General features: G+C 43.6%; 1 protein-coding gene across 1 annotated transcript in view; it reads right to left on the reverse strand.

The window, feature by feature from the left end:
• The window catches only part of SORCS3 (sortilin related VPS10 domain containing receptor 3), a 750,118-nt gene that overhangs the window by 392,962 nt on the left and 338,104 nt on the right, over positions 1–19,052 (reverse strand). Inside the window, exon 3 of the mRNA XM_053311335.1 lies at positions 554–653. Coding sequence (XP_053167310.1) covers positions 554–653 — 100 coding nt within the window. The remainder of the gene's footprint in view (positions 1–553; positions 654–19,052) is intronic.

Below are 19,052 nucleotides of genomic sequence, written 5' to 3' on the forward strand. Positions count from 1 at the left end.
AACAATTGGAATTTCTGTGATCAATTCGATTTAAAGTTGAATTGCAAAGAAGGTTTCATGCACACCTCTAGAGCTGTGTCACATGTGAGGCTTCAGTCCTACATGTGCTTAAAGCTGCAGTCCTAAACACATTTACTAGTGAGTAAGCCATATAAACACACTGGGGCTTACTATGGAGTAAACATTCATAGAATTGCACTGTTAGTAGTTGTTTTCTATACTCTGTAAATGTGCATTGCTCATAATGTGCATTTGAGTTCTCTTCCAAATTCTAGCCTCCTTTATCAACATGAATATGTGGAATTAACAGCACAAAAGATGATCAAATGTGAATATTGCATGTGACATTTGTCTTAGAAACTAATAGGTTTGTTTGACATATGCAACAGGAAGCAGATAATTGCCCACAAAAGTTCATGCCAGAACAGAAATCTCCAATTTATCAAACTATTCTGTATGCTTGTTATGAGGTTAGAATACTCTAAGTACAGGAGTTGAACTGTCTCTCCCTCTCTTTTAAACTTGGTAACCTGTACAGAAATAGCTTTCTTACCTTCTTCTTATTTGTAGGGCTGACATAAAGATAACTCAGCACCGTCTTCAGTCCCACCTTGTCATTTAGCTTTTCATACGTAGTACCATAATCTGTGGACCTGGAATAAAAGGCAGGGGAGAGATATTTAGTTACTCTGGTTAAGATTATGAACAGCTATGTAATCCTGATCCATCAAAGGGAGGTTTGCCAATGATTTCAATGGAATTTGGATTACACCCTTTATTAAAGACTTTAACAGTGTTCAACATCCAGACTAATGACTAATTTAAACCCCATTAATTTCAATGGGAATCATAACTAACTTAATCTGGATGTTGCCAAATGTCTTTTAGCACTGCTTGGAGCTACAGAAGAGAAGAAGAGATAGCAACTGGGGGCCATTTTACATCTTTGGTCCAATGAAGGAGAAGCTTGCCATTTGTAACGGTCATCGACTACCAGGTCGTTCTGTAGGGATGTGCATGAAATGGATTCTGAGTTTTGTTTTGAGCTCGAAACAAAATGCAGACAGCCCAAACATTTTGTTGAAACAGTGGTTGACCCAGTTGTTTCAAAACACTACCTATCACCCAACCCACAAATGAAATGGACAAGCAGGTGATTTAAAAAAAAAATTCACCTTTCCCCCCAAACCCCCTTAGGATCCTATGGGGCTTGCCCATTTATTTTATGGGTTGGGTGGTAGGTAGTACCCACCATGCCCTACCACACAACTGACTTTGGTGTCTCTAGGAGCTAACCATGTAGAACAATGGGGGGTTTTGAGTTTCCCCATTGTTCCCTATAGCCAGAACAAGCTGTTCTCACAAAGTGCACAGCACACAAGTTTTGCATTGCAATTTGCAATGCATTTGGCAACCCTGCCTTGAAAAACACACCAGAAGCACACAGTAAAAGGGAATCTGTCCCTCCCAACAAAGAACACATTTCAAACATTCCAAAATTGACCAAGAAAGAATCACTGATCTAGAATCCACTGCCAGCCACAGTGCCTGAGCTGCATTAATATCATTGGCACAACTTGCTCTCTCACACAAAATTATGACTCCTTTATTTCCTAGCATTGCAACAGCTGCCACAGCAGCACCCTTAGTTGCAAACATTTCCATAAGCTCAATTAGAGTAACTTCAGACACATTTTGACTGAGTACAGAATCTTGCAATCAGATTGCTGAGCAGACCAGTTAGTCTCAAGGCCAGACATGGAGCTCTTCACAGCTATCACCAAGAAATATCCCACGCGGACACATGGAGCTGCCACTGTCCATTTCTTGCCACAACACTATAGGAGCCATTTTATTTTATTTGTTATGTATTTATTTATTTGTAAACCACTTTGGGAACTTTTACTGAAAAGCGGTGTATAAATATTCACCAGGGACATTCACACAGCTTCACAAAACTTGCCTTCCCCCCAGATTATCATCCTATGCTTGGTGGGAGTGTGGAGCATGCTCCTACATGATCCACACTGCTCTGTGCAGCATGAAGCAGGGAGCATCACTCTGAGGCTGAGATTTATCATCCCAGCCTCCAAGTATCCTGCAGTACACCACACACTGAGTGCAGTGCACTGGGGGACAGGTGCTCTAGGTGCCCATTAGGGATGTGCAGAACTGGTCCGGTGGTCCGACGGTTCGGTCCAGGGGCTCATGGGTTCATAATTGAACCAGACCCCACCCACCCCGGTTCCATCCAGACCGGGACCAGACCGCTGAGTCCAGTCTGGCAGGTCCGCGAAGATTTTTTTAAAAATAAATTAAAATCCAAAAGTAACTACCTGTAGCCCCTTTGAGGGGGTTGCTGTAGCCGTAGGGGGCTCTGTGCGGGTTCCCTCTCCCCCCACCGGCCTCCCTCATCACTGCTGCAGCTGGGCAAACATAGTCTTTTTGGCTCTTTCGGGCCTCTGTAAAAGCGAGCGGCCACCATTTTGGCCACCACCGTGCATGCGCAAATGCCCTCTGCGAGGCCTTGCATGGCCTATGGGTTCGATGGGGGCCAGGCCAAACTGGCCCGGTTCCATCTGAGGCTGGTATTCGGGAAATCATTACATCACACCTGCCACAACTCATTGAGGCCACCTGATCTCAGTTTTTGAAACTCTGTGTCAATATAATACTTGCTGCAGTTGAAAACTGGATCCTCAGACTATATGGTCTGCAACACCGTATTTAGTGGCAGGTGACCCAGGCAACCACCTGCAGTACAGGGCTTCATAGGTACAAGGCATTCCAGTTATTCTTAACATTTAACACACATCTGCACCATCCGAGGAAACATCTTTCTTTTTTTATTTTCTTATATATAGCATGAATAAATACAGATTTACAGACCCATTGTGCAAATGTATTGTCTTTTATGATTGAGAAAAATCATGCAAGCACATCTTGGATCAAAGTTTTTAAAAAGAATACAAACATAATAAGAAATAAGGTATAAGAAATAAGGAAATAAGTTGAACAAATGCAAGGGTAAAGAATACATTCCTTGCCTGGAGCACTATTTGTTCTCCAGTCGTTGGTCAAACATTGTATAGTGGTTCTTTCTAGAAACTGGAAAGTTTGCCTTATGAATCTGTAAATTCGATACCAAGGAATCGAGAGAGAGTGTGACCATTGTTCCCTCTAAGCTTCATAGTTGCACCCCCATGCAGGACTTTCTACCCCTCCCCCACCCCTGCTCGGCTGATTCTAGTCTCCACGCAGTCCCTAGGAAATTTGGAAGGAGATTGGCAAGGCAGTAGTAGCAGAGTAGCGAGATCAGCTGTAGTATGGTGGGGTTTTTTTAAAGGGTTAACTTTAGCATCTGTCTTAGACCCAGCCTCTCAGCTAACTGGTTCAGCTGAATTCTTCTGCAGCATTTGAATGTAAATGGAAAGTGAAAGCACTGGGACTGGGAGGAGCTGAATGTGAAGTGGATGAAGCTGGGCTGTCTGAACTGAACGTGTCTTTCTCAAGGGAAGTAAGACAGAAAACCCTTCAACACATAATTGTTTGATTTGATTTGTTCCCCCTGCTTAAGCCACTGTGTTTCTCTTCCCCCACCCATGTGGGGGAAATGTGAAAGAAGTCCTCCCACTTGAAGATTTCCATTGATTATTGTATGTTTTTCTTTTCTCCCAGGCTGTATGTGCCTGCTTGTATTTGAAAGGCAGTGTGCTAGTGTTTCTTATTCCACTTCACTTCCCTCCCTGGTTTTGAACTCGGGGGTGGGTGGGAGGGAGGAAGGTTGGTTTACCATGTGCCAGCTGGTTAGTAAAGCTTGAAGACATCAAACTGCTTATAGTTCTAATCTGGTAACCTGTGATTTTCTCCCCCGTGTCTTTGCCTTATATTTATTATTTAAAATATTTTATGCTAGTTTTTTAGAATCAAAGTTCTCAAAATGGCTTAAATAGCAAAATATGAGAAAATGGTTCTTTTGCAATATGTTTCTCCTTATAATAAATATTTCATTTTGCTTTGTGCTTGTAACAGTAGTTCATATATAAATAACTTACATAGTCTTTTAATAAGCTTGTAATGGACTGAAATACCCCTAACTTCTTTAAAGTGGCTTCACAAGTTCCTAAAATGAACGTTAAGCATTTCCCCCTCCCACACCAAAAGTTTATTTTTATACACTTGCATCATCACAGGAAACTCTTTTTAAAGCCCTTGAAATGCTTGCTTGCTTTTTAAATCCTAAAAAATTGGGCTAACTCCATATTAGGGATCTGCGAAACATTTCAGGTACAGAACGATCTGTACCCAAAACTGCCCATTTCAGGTGATTTGTTGATGAAAAGAATCACCCTCTTGCCCTCCCGAAATGTCTTGGAGCTGAAACGAATCACCCCAGTTTGGGCTTCAAATAATTTGTAGTTTCAGCCCTCCATTTTGTGGCCGATAAAGTGCTGCTTCTTCCTCCTTCATTTTGAGTTCAGACGTCTACTTGAATTTCCCTCACTTTTGCCTCCCATTGACTTCGATGCAAAAAGGTCCGATCTGATGTCTACTTGAATTTCAGATCCCAGGGCCAAAAGAGTGGGGTGGGGTGGTAGTGTCTAATGGGTGGAGGCTACCACCCAAATTGCAGAGGAATTGGGCAAAGGGCTGATTTTTGGTGAATTGTTGAAGTTTACGCATCTTTAAGGTTTTCCCCCATAAAATATAATGGAGGTGTATTGCTTCACGTTGAGGGGAAAGGGGTGGCCTAGAGTGGTGTGGGGTTGGTGGTAGTGTCCAAGGGGGGGCAAGAAATCTACCAGAATATTTTCAAAGGATTTGGGCAGAGGGCTGATTTTTGGTGATTTGTTGAAGTTTATGCATCTCTTTAAGGTTAATGAGAATGGATTCATGGTTTGTATTGAAAATCTCATTTGCTACCAGAGAATCTACAGTCAGAACACCTCAGAAACAACAGAACCCTGTATCCCATGGGCTAGAAACCCATGGGGGTGGTTGGCACCCTATGGGCACAACACCGCCACTCACTCTGGGCCACCCCAGCACACACATCCCAAGTGCAGTTATGGGGCCGCTGAAACCTCCATGATTCCCTATGGAGAAAAACCTTAAAGAAAAACCACTACCACCAACCCCACACTGCTCTAGGCCACCCCTCCTCCCCGACGTGAAGCAAAACTTTAAAGACATGTAAACTTCAACAATTCACCAAAAATCAGCCCTTTGCCCAATCCCTCTGCAATTTGGGTGGTAGCCTCCACCCATTAGGCTCTACCACCCCACCCCACTCTTTTTGGCCCTTAGGCCCTGTGGGTCCAAGCCCTGTATTCAATCCTGCATGCTTGCACACAGAAGGTTCCAAGTTCCCTTCCTGGCAGCTCCTAGATAGGGCTGAGAGAGACTCCTACATACAACCTTGGAGAAGCAGCTGCCGGTTTGTGTAGACAATAGTGATGTGTGAAAAGGTTCAACGTTCAATAAATTCAATGTCGAACCTGTTCGGTTTGATGGTCCAGGGTCAAACCAAACCATCTCCTGTTTGGTCCAATCATGGACTGAACACCGCCCCCCCCCCCAAGTGTTCGGGGGTGTTGCAAATATTTTCACAGTTTTTAAAAAATAATTTTTAAAAAAACCTTTACCTTACTCTTTACCTTACTTTGGGGGAGTTGCTGGAGGTGGTGGTGGTGGGCTTAGTGGAGGTTCCCACTCCCCCACTGGCTTTCTTTATGCCCCCCTACAGCCAGTTCGGTTTTCAGCCTTCTGTGCTCAGCGCGGTGGCCGTTTTGGAGGCCAATCGCGCAGGCGTGCGGCCTCCAAAATGGCCACTGCGCAGAGCAGGGAAGGCTGAAAACCGGCCGAAGAGTGGCTGAACCAGTCAGAGGGGGACATAAAGAAAGTCGGTGGGGGAGGAGGAACCTCTGCAGATCCCCCCCGTCACCTCCAGCAACTCCCCCGAAGGGAGTAAGGTTAAAATATATATATATATTTTACTGATAACGCTTGTGAAACCCTCACCCCAGAGCGAACTGAACTGGGGGAGGGGGTTCGAGGGGGTGCCGGACTGAACTGGCCCAGTCAGCTTCGAACTAAACTGGGCCAGCCGGTTCCATGCACACTCCTAATAGACAATACTGAGCTAGATGGAGCAATGATCTGACTCAGTATATAGCAGCTTCCTATATTCCTATGTTTATCTTTAAATTTCTGATATTATTTACCTACCTTGAAGGTTTAAATCAACTCCAAAAGATGGAACAAAAATATACAAATTAAAGCCCTTATTTTACACTCTGAGGCCCGGTGATGACCAAATATTGTGCTAAGAGGGAAATGGGTTGCTGAATGTGCAGAAATGAATTCTTTGCTCTATCTCTACCTTATCTCTCCTCCTTGTTTTCTTCTTCTCACCTTTGTCTTGAATTTAACACACTGACTTTGGCAAGCAGCTAGCTTGATTAATGTAAGGCATGTCTTAGCGCCAATCTCCAGGATATTTGGAAGGAAATGGGAAGCCTACAGTAACTAACTATCCAATTGTAGGGGCAACTAATACGCAAGCAATCAACATTTGACAGCTAGGAGCAAGAAAGCAAGGATGAACTCAAATTTAAATAAACAAAACAGATAGGTTTTTAAATTATTATTTTACAGGCCACTTTTAACCACCAATGGCAAATACAATTGCTATTAAAATAGAAGACGGATACATAGAATTGTACAGTACACTCCTTTCCTTCCATATTTATGGTGTGTGTGTATGTGTGTGTGTGTGTGTGTGTGTGTGTGTGTGTGTGTGTGTGTGTGTGATCATATCTACAATGGCACATGTGTGCACACTGCCTTGATACTGCTGCCCAGAACAAAACACATTCTCCTCACTGATGGAAAAAATTAGAGGGAACACTGAATATGACTCTGCTGGTTATTTTGGATTTCTCTGCAGCTTTCAATACCATAGACTATGGTATCCTTCTGAATAATCTGAGGGATTTGGGAATAGGAGATGCTGCTTTGCAGTGGTTCTATTCCTATCGTTCAGGCAGATTTCGGATGGTGTCACTCGGAGACAGTTGCTCTGTCAAATTAGAGCTATTGTATAGTATCCCTCAGGGCTCCATCTTATCCCCAATGTTTTTTAACATCTACATGAAACTGCTGGGTGAGCTCATCAGGGGATTTGGAGCAAGGTGTTAGCAATATGCTGATTATACCCAAATCTATTTCTACATGACATCAACATCAGGAAATGGCATAGCTCCCCTAAATAAGAGAAGAGAACTGGTCTGGTGGTATCAAGCCTGACTTGTCCCCTTAGGGTCCACCCTAGTTGCATTTGAATGGAAGACCACATATGAGCACTGTAAGATATTCCCCTCAGGGGATGGAGCTGCACTGGGAAGAGCAGAAGGTTTCAAGTTCCCTCCCTGGTTTCTCAAAGATAGGACTGAGATAGATTCCTGCCTGCAACCTTGGAAAAGCCACTGCCAGTCTGTGTAGATAATACTGAGCTAGATAGACAAATGATCTGACTCAGTATATGGCAGCTTCCTATGTTCCTAAATGGGCTGGATGAGAGAAAATAAGTTGAAGCTGAATCCAAACAAGATGGAGCTACTAATGGCAAGGGGTCATAGTTCGAGGGATGTGATAGAACTTCCTGTTCTGGATGGGGTTGCACTCCTCCTGAAGTAAAAGGCAGGTAGTTTGGAAGTGCTTCTGGATCTCAGGTGGAGGTTATGGCCAGGAGCGCTTTCTATCAGTTTTGGTTGATATGACAGCTATGTCCATTCCTTGAAGATAACGATCTCAAAACTGTGGTGCACTCACTGGAAACTTCTTGGCTTGACTACTGCAATGCACTGTATGTGGGGCTGCTTTTGTATGTTGTTCAGGAACACCAGTTAGTTCAAAATGCAGCAGCCAGATTAGTCTCTGGGATTTCTCGGACAGACCATATTATTCCTGTTTTAAAACAGCTACACTGGCTGTCGATATCTTTCTGGGCAAAATATAAAGTGCTGGTAATTATTACCTTTAATCCCTAAATGGCTTAGGTCTGGGTTACCTGGGAGAGGCCTTCGTTAGTATGGTCATCAGGAGATGACCTGGTAGCACTTGGGATCGAGTCTTCTCTGTAGCTTCTCCTGGGCCCTGGAACGTGCTCCCTATGGATATTAGAGGCTTAAGAGTGTTAGCAGCCTTTAGAAGAGTCCTAAAAACATATAGAGGCGAGTCTCATGATCAGTGAGACTCGCTGGAGGGGGTTCTGCAGGGAGAGCGGGCTTAGCCCACTCTCCCCGCAGATGATCAAGGCAGCAGCCCGGGCGGCCAGATCGGCCACCCACACAACTGCGGCTCCGTTACAGAGCTGGCAGGTCCTGCAGGGATTGGGAATTGGAGAGACCCCCGAGCCCGGAAGGCTGCTTGCAGTCTCCCAGCTGGGGGGTCTCCTCATGTGTTGCCACAGCGTGGAGCTGCATCGTGGCAATACATGATCAGGAAGCCCAGGTTAGCGGAGCGCTCAATCCGCTAACCCAGGCTAAGGGGAGGGCAACTTTGGCGGGCTAGCCGCCAGGGAACCACCAGGCTTCTCTGCGAGCTCACTGTTTCTCACGATGACTGGAAAGCGGGCTAAGCTCTCTTAGCCCACTTTCCAATGACCGTAAGAATACCCTCATATTTTTGTCCTGGCCTTTAGTGAGTACTGAAATGGTTTTAAACTGGTTTTAATTTGGTCTTAATGAGTTATTTATTTCTTATCTGTTTTTACATTTGTGAACCACCTAGAACTGTAGCTGGTATAGAAATCAAATAATTTTTTAAAAAATGTGCCCCTCAAATTTTGAACAACTAAATCTAAGCACAGGTTTATACATTAGCTGTGGTAGTGATCTCACTCATGTTGAGGATATAAGGGGCTCCTCCCTTCCATCATGCATCCCTAAGAACAACCATTGTGGCCACTCAATGCAGAACCCTCAATGTGTCATGTCCTGATTTGAGTGATCTTTCCTGTCAGAAAAGTGAGAGGCAGATATGGTTCTCAACGCAAAGATCTGAGGATAAATGCATATGAATGATATTATCACACACGAATCCAGGTGGTGTAGTAAACAAGAACTATGCTTATTTAAACAAATGTAGCAGATGAATCCAAGTTAAAATCATATGGAAACAGAGGAGAGAAGACAAGGAAGCTCTTCTCATCATCAGTGAGAAGAGCTTCAGGGCTAACTGCAGGGAAGGAATGCTTCCCTTCCCTTCCCCGCAGATTTTCACGGCATCCCTGGGTGGGCAGATCACCCACCCAGATGAGTGGCAGCTCTTCTGCAGGCCACCCTCACTGTGCCTTGCCTGGCAGCTCTGGGGGTCGGGCGCAGGGAAGCGCCACTGCATGGTGTGCCCCCCCCGAGACCCAGTAATACACCACACAAATGCACAGTGCATTTCTGGGAGCCCCCTTCCCCCCCCCCCCGAGTGTGCCCACCATGACTGACACACAATCATTTAACCCAGTGTTTGCAAAACCTGGGTTAGACAGAAGGCTACCGAAGAGGGTTTGCCGCTGCTGCGGCAGCACCTGGAGCCACATAGCACCCAGCGGTTCTCATGAGCAGCAAAAACCAGGCTGGGCTTCCCTAGTGCGTTTTTTTGCTGCTCATGAGAATAGCTTCAGAGTATCCGGGGTAAATGTGAAGTTCAAAATAGCATAACGGAGCTCATCTGGAGATCAGCCAAACTGGCATCTCAAGTATACTAAGATTGAAGCAGCTGCCTCCGTGCCAGGCATTGTTTTTCTGCTTGAGGAAGAGAGGTGTTGGTCCCTGTGCTGGCAAAGCCTGAAAGACGCAACAGATGATCTGGAGGTGCTGTTTCCTGTTTGTGACTGGCAAATAGCACAGACTCTATCTTCAAGGGCTTTTTATTTTACGCCTGTTATCTTTCTTGCCATTTGTTTCTTCTTAGTGAATACAAGGAGAGGGCAGATTTGACCTTATTAAAAAAACAAAAAAAGCCCTCTTTCAGTGACAGCTGCTAGTGTCAGGTAAATGCATCTGGAGCTTTCCCACACAGGACTTCCAGTTCTCTGAGCATCCAATGAGGAAAGCCACTTCAAACGAAACTCGCAGCATTAGGGAAGCAGCCCCTCCCCTCTCTACTGTGAGTTTTCTTTGGTGTTCACACACAGCTCGCTCCTGTGTTTTCCTTGTGGCCAATGGCTTCCCCAAGGAGGCGGGATGCCACCCCTCCCTTTCCCCCAAGGGTTTAGTAATTAAAGGATCCTCTGTGATCTGGCTCTGTTGAAGTACACACACACACACACACACACACACACACACACACACAGAGAGAGAGAGACTTCTGCTTAATTGGCTTGTGGATCAGACTGCCTGTTAGCCATCAGCCTTGACTTTCTATTCTGCCCTTACAACACAGCCCCAACACAAACACACACACGTACACACACATCCCCAGCATGTGTCAGCTCTCCTGCAGCATCACCTCTGCTTTTGCAGCCCCATCCCAGCTTGGATGGCATGCAAGGAAATGCTCATTTCTGCAAAAGGCTGCAAATCCTCCTCCTAGATCTCCCCTCTCCAAAAACTTTCAAAGAGCAAGAAGCCTGGAAACTCAGGGTTGAAGGCAAGGCCACTAAACAGCTTTGTTTTTGCATTCCATAGGTGTTACTTGCTCTTATAGTGAAAATGTAAAGACTGATGTCAGCACTTTGCATCGGATTTTCCAGGAAACTTCACAGAAAACCAGCATTTTAAAAACTCGGAAATAAAACAGGATGAGCTGAAATCCAGCAAGAAAAGCTCAATTTGTGTGTGGGGTGCTTCCAAAGACATTGAACTGACCTCAGCGGGAAAATGGCTATAGTGAGAATACACAGCCTGCCTCCCGGAGGAGATTCAGGGTAAAGCCACTGTGTGGGAAAGCTCCTGATGCTGCAGCAATATCCTGCACTGCCCTCACCTTCAAGGTAGCAGGGAGTAGAAGAAAAATACAGCAAAATACTTAGTTGCCCAGAATTCCTATGATCACAAAGGCACTTACTTGTTTGCCTTATTTATATCCTCCGCCATCCCAGAGGCTCAGCATTTTTCAATAGTCCCAAGGGACTCACAATCCCTTGGGACTAGGGCAAGTTTACATGCACATTGTAGGACAACAGGCACACATTTATGCAAGTGTGCACTCTCACACATGCAACAATTGCACAACAAGATGACCACTGGGGAAAGGTGCTGCAAAGTGGGCTGGGCTGGGTGTGGACCACAGCTCCGACTTAAGGGAGGATAGCGACTCTTCAGGCACAAACACCACCATTTCCCAACTGACTCCAACCTTGCTGAGATATAGCAAACACTTAACACAAATGATGTTAAATGTTTGTGGCATTAGAAGTGTATAGTTTAGGGCTGCATTGCCTATCCACAAAAAGAAAGAGTTAAACTCACAACTTGGGGCCCGATTGCAAAGACGATTGATTGTGGAATCCATAAAATGGGAGGTATAAATCAATACCACTGACCAGGTCTGTGATATCATGTCATTTGCCAATTTCTGCAATTGGCTTTTCATCTTAAAATGGGCCAAGACAACTTGAAAAACCACAGATTTAAGAGCATTTGATCTGGATCCAAATCCAGTACTCATCTATCTAGGTACTGAGAGCAGGCTTATTGCTGACAAGTGACCTCCCCTTGAAGCAGAGCTTAGAATGAGAATTCCCTGATGTATAAAACTGAATAGTAGTAATGTGGGAGCAATTACATCTCTAGGAGGCATGCAGTACTTGCAGATTCACAGGGTCAGACAGTTTTTAATGGATGAATATCCCTAAATGCTTTGTAATAGAAATAGCATGAGCACTAGCATAGCTCTTTGACCCAACCCCACCAGCAAGGCTAAAACTCCAAAGAAGCCAGAATCATTTTATACAAAAGAAGGGATCGGGATTCACTTTACTAGGGCAGAAATAAGAGAATGAATGTTAGTTTAGAGGCACATTATGGGATGGGGTGGAAGTGGGAGAAGAAACATGATAACCCATGTTTTGGCAGTTGTCTAGAGGGTGACCAAACTAGTACAAAGATGTTTGCCCATTCAGCATGAGGGCAAGAATACACTGGTTACTTGAGCTTAGTTAGGAGAGCCCTGTGCTATATGTGTGTTTTAATGGTAATGATTGAGCTGCCAAGACAGGCAGCACACAAGAGTGATCTACAAGGATGATCCAAAGAGGAAATCACATTTCTGCGTTATTTGGAGAATATTTAAGGGCAAAAGGGAGCCAGTGATCTTGAAGTTCACTCAATATATCGGCAATCTCTCTCTCTCTCTCTCTCTCTCTCTCTCTCTCTCAGGGTTTGGGTGGTAGGTACCCATGGGTGCCAGCTACCACCGCACCCACTTTTGGAGGTTCAAACCAGTTCAAACTGGTTCAAATCGAACCACCCCCAGTTTGGTTCGAATTTGAACCTGCAGCTCGAACCTGATGGCTGGTTCGGTTCGAATTCAAACTGTTTTGCACATTCCTAGTGCAGACACACAAGCAGAAAATTCCAGACTTTGTTTCTGTGGACAGTAAACCAGTGACAGCCAATCTTGAAAAGGCAGAGTTATTAGCATCTGCTTTTCAACAAGGAAGCAGTACAAATAATTATTCTGAATCTTTGAGTCACCGAAATGATCTTACTATTGAAAATAGAGAAATTTTGGAGAGTGAGGTCAATTTATCAGAAGACACTTTAAATTGTAACTTCTCTAAATAAGAATTAGATGCAGCACTAAAATTAAGTAATTGCTCCTCTCCTGGAGAGGATGATATCAGTTATGAACTCCTACAGCATTTACCAGATAAAATACTAGATTTAGTTTTGTTGTTATATAATATGCTCTGGAAGTCTGGCTGACTTCCTGGTTCCTGGAAAGGAGCTCTAGTAATGCTGATACATACTGTAAACCTCGCAAAGATCCTTCTAATTCACTATCATATAGACCCATAGCCCTAACACCATGCTTATGTAAGACAATGGAGCATATGATTTATACTCATCTCCTGGCTTATTTAGAATACCATCAACTTTTGACAGAATTTCAGTGTGGTTTCCTTAAGGGGCGGAGTACATTAGAACAAATTATCAGTTTAGATACTGACATATGGAAGGCCTTCTATGGGAAACAGTACTTGGTTGCTGTTTTCCTGGATAGGGAAAAAGCTTATGATATGGTGTGGGGAGCGGGACTTTTATATAAGCTCTCTACAGGGATTCAAGGTAGAATGGGTTAGTGATTTTTTGACAGATAAATGGATTAAAGGGTGCACTGGCTCTTCATATTCTACCCCACATAATTTAGAAAATGGCATTCCTCAAGGTAGTGTTTTAAGTCCAGTGCTGTTTAATATAATGATTAATGATCTCCCGAAGGTAATTCCGGGGGTCATTGCTGTTAGCATTTATGCTGATGACTATGCTCTTTGGTCTCAGAGTAGAAATGTGGAATGGGCCTTGAATAAAATGAACAAGGCTTTAAGAAAAGTGGAATTATGGGGAAATATTTGGGGTTTCTGCTTTTCTCTGCCTAAATCAGTGAGCATGAATTTTATGAAGTGGAGTCAAGTCTCCCAGTTAATGATGTATGATTCCCATCTGTATATGATTTCCCAAAATAAACTTTTGGGTGTAATTTTTGATACTAAAATGACCTGGGTCCCATATGTAAAATATATACTCAGACTATACAGGGTGACAGAGTCTCTGCTGCGTTGGTTATTCCTGAGCTGGGAATTAAGAAGAGTTATTGATTAAATGATGGACTAAGCATTATGTCAGTTGAATTGATCACTATTATGTTTTGACCCTAAAATGTTGGCCCTTAAATTGATTAAAGAGCAATCCTCGTGAAAGGTTCTTGTTCTGTCGGACTCTCAGTCTGCATTGTTAGGAATTCAAAATGGGGAATTCAAAATGAATTCAAGTAAGGAGTGGACTCCTTCCTTGTTTTGTGATATCTGGAGTCTTAATAATGATTTGAGATTTAGAGGTGTTTTGATATAATTCCAATGAATTCCTGCCCATGTGGGGATCAAGGGAAATGAGGAAGCCGATACTATGGCCAGGAAAGCCGTGGGGAATGAGTATGTGGATTTTGAATTCCCTTTGTCTCAATCAGAGATTAGAAGTCCGTATGTAAAGTTGTTGAAAACTGAATGGCAGCATAGATGGGACATATAAAGCACAGGTCATTGCTTTTACGGGATTTTTCCAACTCTCACAGAAATGGATTGTCTGAGTTCTTTTTCATAGGACACAGCAAGTTGCCACTCTAAGAATACAATCCGGACACTGCGTTTACTTAAGAAACTGTTTTTGCTTGGCAAAGTGGAAGAGCCTTTGTGTTTTGTGTGTGGTCTCCCTAAAACTGCTGGCCATATTTTATGGGAGTGTGGGAGATACTATGAAGATTGTATGAAATTTTTGGAGGCTTTGCGATTGCTGGGTTTTCGGAATATGGAAACCTGGTTGGTTTTTACTATCAGAGAGACTTGGAATTTAGCTCATAAGGCCTTGTGGGGTTTTCTTCACGAGTCAAATATATGTGAGAGACTTTAACAGAGGACCTTGAATCAGTTATAGCATCTTGGCGGTTATGGCCCTTATTGGGCCGCTTCTCCATTAAACCTTACAAGAAGAAGAAAAAGACAGTGGATGTCCATTTTAAAGCTTGGCTAACTATTTCCTTTGAAGATTGAGAGAGACATTGTGAAAATGTGAGGACCCCAGAAAAAAATACTCCACAGTATTAAGAGTTAGTTTTAAGCAGGGATTCTCAACGTTGGGTCCCCAGATGTTATTGGACTTCAACTCCCATAATCCCCAGCCCCAGTGTCCTTTGGTTGGGGATTATGGAAGATGAAGTCCAATAACATCTGGGGACACAACATTGAGAATCCCTGGTCTAAAGGACTACTTGATTTAAACAGAACAGTACTTCCACTGAGTAATTTGGTCAGGATGTCAGTCACTACTTCTTGCACCGAAAACATTTGCCTACACAAAATTTAGTATAGTCTTATTAATTTCAATTACCTTCCAACTGGGATGCATATAATAATTTAATAATTGAACAGTTCTATTTCCCTTTGTACAGATCTTCTAAAAATACATCATACTTACAACACAGCTGGTTACCCCCTAATAGTCAACATTCATTACCTGATTATCCATCATTTATCTTGCCTTTTCAAAGAAAAGGTATAAGAGAAATATGATTCTTAGTAGCTTTGTTCCCACAGAGATCATTTCTATTAGAATGGTGGTCATCTACATCCTTGCAAAAAATGGTCAAGTGTGACCTAATAAAGTTAATATTTTATTATCATCTTTCATCTTAACATTCTGAAATAGTTGACTATACACTTGAAGGTCGTGCACATGACCACAAATGCTGGTGGGGTGGAGAGCTGGTGGGGAGGCAGGCCCCTGCCAGCCTCCCCATGCACAATCAAGGTTTGTCTTGAGGCTCTGCTACTTGCACAGGATATGAGCCGCACTGCACTGCAAACAAGTTGAAGCAAGGAGCCGGAGGAGGAAGTCCTCCAGTATCCCTCAATGTGTCGCACCAAGAGTGCAGTACACTGAAGGATACTCTCTCAGCTGGGCACTCTTGCCGTTTAGCTCTGTGTGCACATGAGCTGCCTGAAGCCTGCGCACAAACATGACCCCGGTGCTGGAGTTGAGGGCTAAAGGCCAGGATAAAATGTTGGGTTAGGTGGGGTGGAAGCACCAGGATGAAGAGCAATACCAGCTCTCTACACAAGCAGCCTAACCCTGGCTGGGCTGCCCTAGCCTGGGTTTGGCTGTGCATGAGAATAGGATCTAAATTTTTCAAAAGTGGAAATGACATTGGTAAGACTGAGGCACAAATGGGCTTCAGTTTATTGAAATTAACATGTGTGAGTCCTCAGCAGGGCCACCTAAAGCAATCTGAGGAAATCCAAGGTGAAAAGGTGAAGGACAGAATTTCAGTGCTCAGAATTATGCATATCAGTGGTCTTCCAGCCAAAGTCTGATGAGAGCAGAAGAGCTTCTGAGAAAGAGTGAAATCCTTGCAATTTTAGAAAGGCTCAACACAGGTAAATATAAAAAGCATGATGTGCAGTGCATCTTGTTATTTCCAGGGGGCAGGATGACACATCCTGGCCCTCCCCACTGCCTGGGCATGCGGGGAATTGCCTGGGTGCGGAGGGAGCACGCCCAGTAATGCCACATCGATCATCTGCAGGGAAGGTAGGTTTAACCCACCTTCCCTACAGCCCACTCTGGAGCCCTTCTCACTGCTCATGAGAAGAGGCTCAGTGTGTTGGTTGACTAGCTTAATTTCTCAGGCAAGTTCAAGAGCTAAGGGAATCATCCACCAGATGCACCGTTCTAAGGTTTTCATGGTTTTCTGTATGACTTCATGAGTCATCATATTGAGCCAATATTATAACATACACCCCCCCAAAAATGGTGTCTACAAACAGTGCTACATAATACATTAGACAGTGTAAGCTACTCTACCTGACATAATTCAGGTTATGGTGCTTGTAATTTCCCCACATTGCTATGCAATTGATGCCACTTTTACACTGAAGCACAAACGATCAGAACCAGGAATTAACAAAATTTTGTTGCTACTGTAAATGGAAGGAAGAGAACACTACCCAAGATGGCCCTTGAATGGAAAAGGCCTCCAGACAACAAATCCATATATGTTGAATGCGCAACTACATTTATTTATTTGTTTGTTTGTTTAATTTCTATACCGCCCTTCCAAAAATGGCTTAGGGCGGTTTACATAGAGAAATAATAAATTAATAAGATGAATTCCTGTCCCCAAAGGGCTCACAATCTAAAAAGAAATGTAAGATAGACACCAGCAGCAGTTACTGTGCTGGGGGTGGATAGGGCCAGTTACTCTCCCTCTGCTAAATAAAGGAATCACCGCTCTGTGTGCAAGCCTAAAGGACCAGCTCCGCTAATTTCAAGGGGAATTCAACATAACAGGTAAAAATGAAGACATATGTCAATTTAAAGAAACAAATAAGGCTTCCACAGTAAATATGAAGGGACCCAAATCTACTGAATTCCTGCAGGGAAAAGAAAGTTTATGAGCCAAGTCACTTGTTGGAAGCCTCTGAACTCTCTTCCATTACCATGTGGCAGCAAAAATGTAAAATGAGTGATGATTACCAGCCCTGACAAGCTATTAAGCAGTTAGACCACAATGCACCTGTTCCCAGTGGTATCAGAGATCGGCCCACAGATCATTTACACAGCATGAGCATTGCCTGCCTCTGCAAGCCCATCCATAACTCAGAGTAATCAGCATCTATGGAAATCAGACATATTCCTGTAGTTATGGCAAGGGCTCCCCACAAATCCTAGATGCAGATGAACCTGAGCCAGTGCATTTTAATATTGCAATAATTCACTGTTATCTCCAGGATATGAAGTGAAATGAGGGGACAGGAAGAGAGAGTTGGGAGTACACAATAATAGATGGAGGAACAAGTAAAGTACAGTTGAAGTGGTTGAATGACAGTGAAGTGGCTGAAGGACTGGACACACTGTGTAAGTATAAATGGACAGTTCTCTAAATGGAGGATAGTGAGAAGTGGGGTCCCCCAGAGATCTGCACAGGGACCAGTGCTTTTAATTTATTCATAAATGATCTAGAAGTTGGGATAAGCAGCAGCGAAGTGGCCAAATTTGCAGATGTCACCAAACTATTTAGTATATAGAAATCCACAACAGATTGCGAGGAGCTCCAAAAGGATCTCTCCAAACTGGGGGGGTGGGCAACAAAATGACAGATACAACTCAGTGTTAACAAGTGTAAAGTGATGCATATTGGAATTAGAAAGAAAGAAAGAAACACCCAGCTTCACATATACGCTGATGCGGTCTGAGCTGTCGGTGATTGACCAGGAGAGGGATCTTGGGTTGATGGTGTATAGCTTGTTGAAAGTATTGACACCATGTGCGGCAGCAGTGAAAAAAGCCAATTCCATGCTTGGAATTATGAGGAAGAGGATTGAAAGTAAAACTGCAAATATTATAATGCCCTTATACAAAGCTATGGTGCATCCAGATTTGGAGTACTGTGTACAGTCCTGGTCACCATACCTCAGAAAGGACATTATAGAATTGGAGAAGGTGCAGAAGAGAGCAACCAAGATGATCAGGGGCCTAGAGCACATTCCTTAAGAGTCAAGGCTATGACACCTGGAGCTTTTTACTTTAGAAAAAAGGTGACTGAGGTCTATAAACCCATACATAGTGTGGAGAAAGTTGATAGAGAGAATGTTTTCTCCTTCTCACATAACACCAGAACCAGAGATCATCCCATGAAAATGATTGACAAGAAATAAAGGACTGACAAAATGAAGTACTTTTCACACAACACATAAATAACCTATGGAATTCTCTGCCACAAGATGTGGTGACAGCCAACAGCCTGGATGCTTTAAAAAGGTTTGAAATAAGTTCATGGAGGACAGGTCTATCAATGGCTACTAGTCTGAGGGCTATAGGCCACCTCAAGCCTAAGAGGCAAGATGCCTCTAAATACCAATTGCAGGGAAGCAACAGCAGAAGAGAGGGCATGCCCTCAGCTCTTGCCTGTGGGCTTTCCTGAGGCATATAGGGGGCCCCTGTCTGAAACAGGATGCTGGACTAGATAGACCTTGGGCCTGATCCAGCAGGACTATTCTTATGTTCTTTAGTGGGAGGCACAGTACAAGCCTACTAATGGAAAAGTTATGAGTCACTTGCCTGTCAGGAGAAATATTCCCAGCACAGACTTCCATCTAAATGCTCCTATTTTACACTTTGACAAGGGCAGTGAAGGTCAGCAGGAAGCATGTTCAGATGTAAGTTTTCTGAGCTAGGAAAACAAATGCTGTAAAATATGCATCTGTCTCTCAAGACAGAATTGTGTACACATGCAGGAAATTATGAACAGCCAGCTTGGATATATGCCTTTGTGTA

Source organism: Hemicordylus capensis, chromosome 3 (assembly GCF_027244095.1).
Source record: "Hemicordylus capensis ecotype Gifberg chromosome 3, rHemCap1.1.pri, whole genome shotgun sequence".
Taxonomy (NCBI): Eukaryota; Metazoa; Chordata; class Lepidosauria; order Squamata; family Cordylidae; genus Hemicordylus; species Hemicordylus capensis.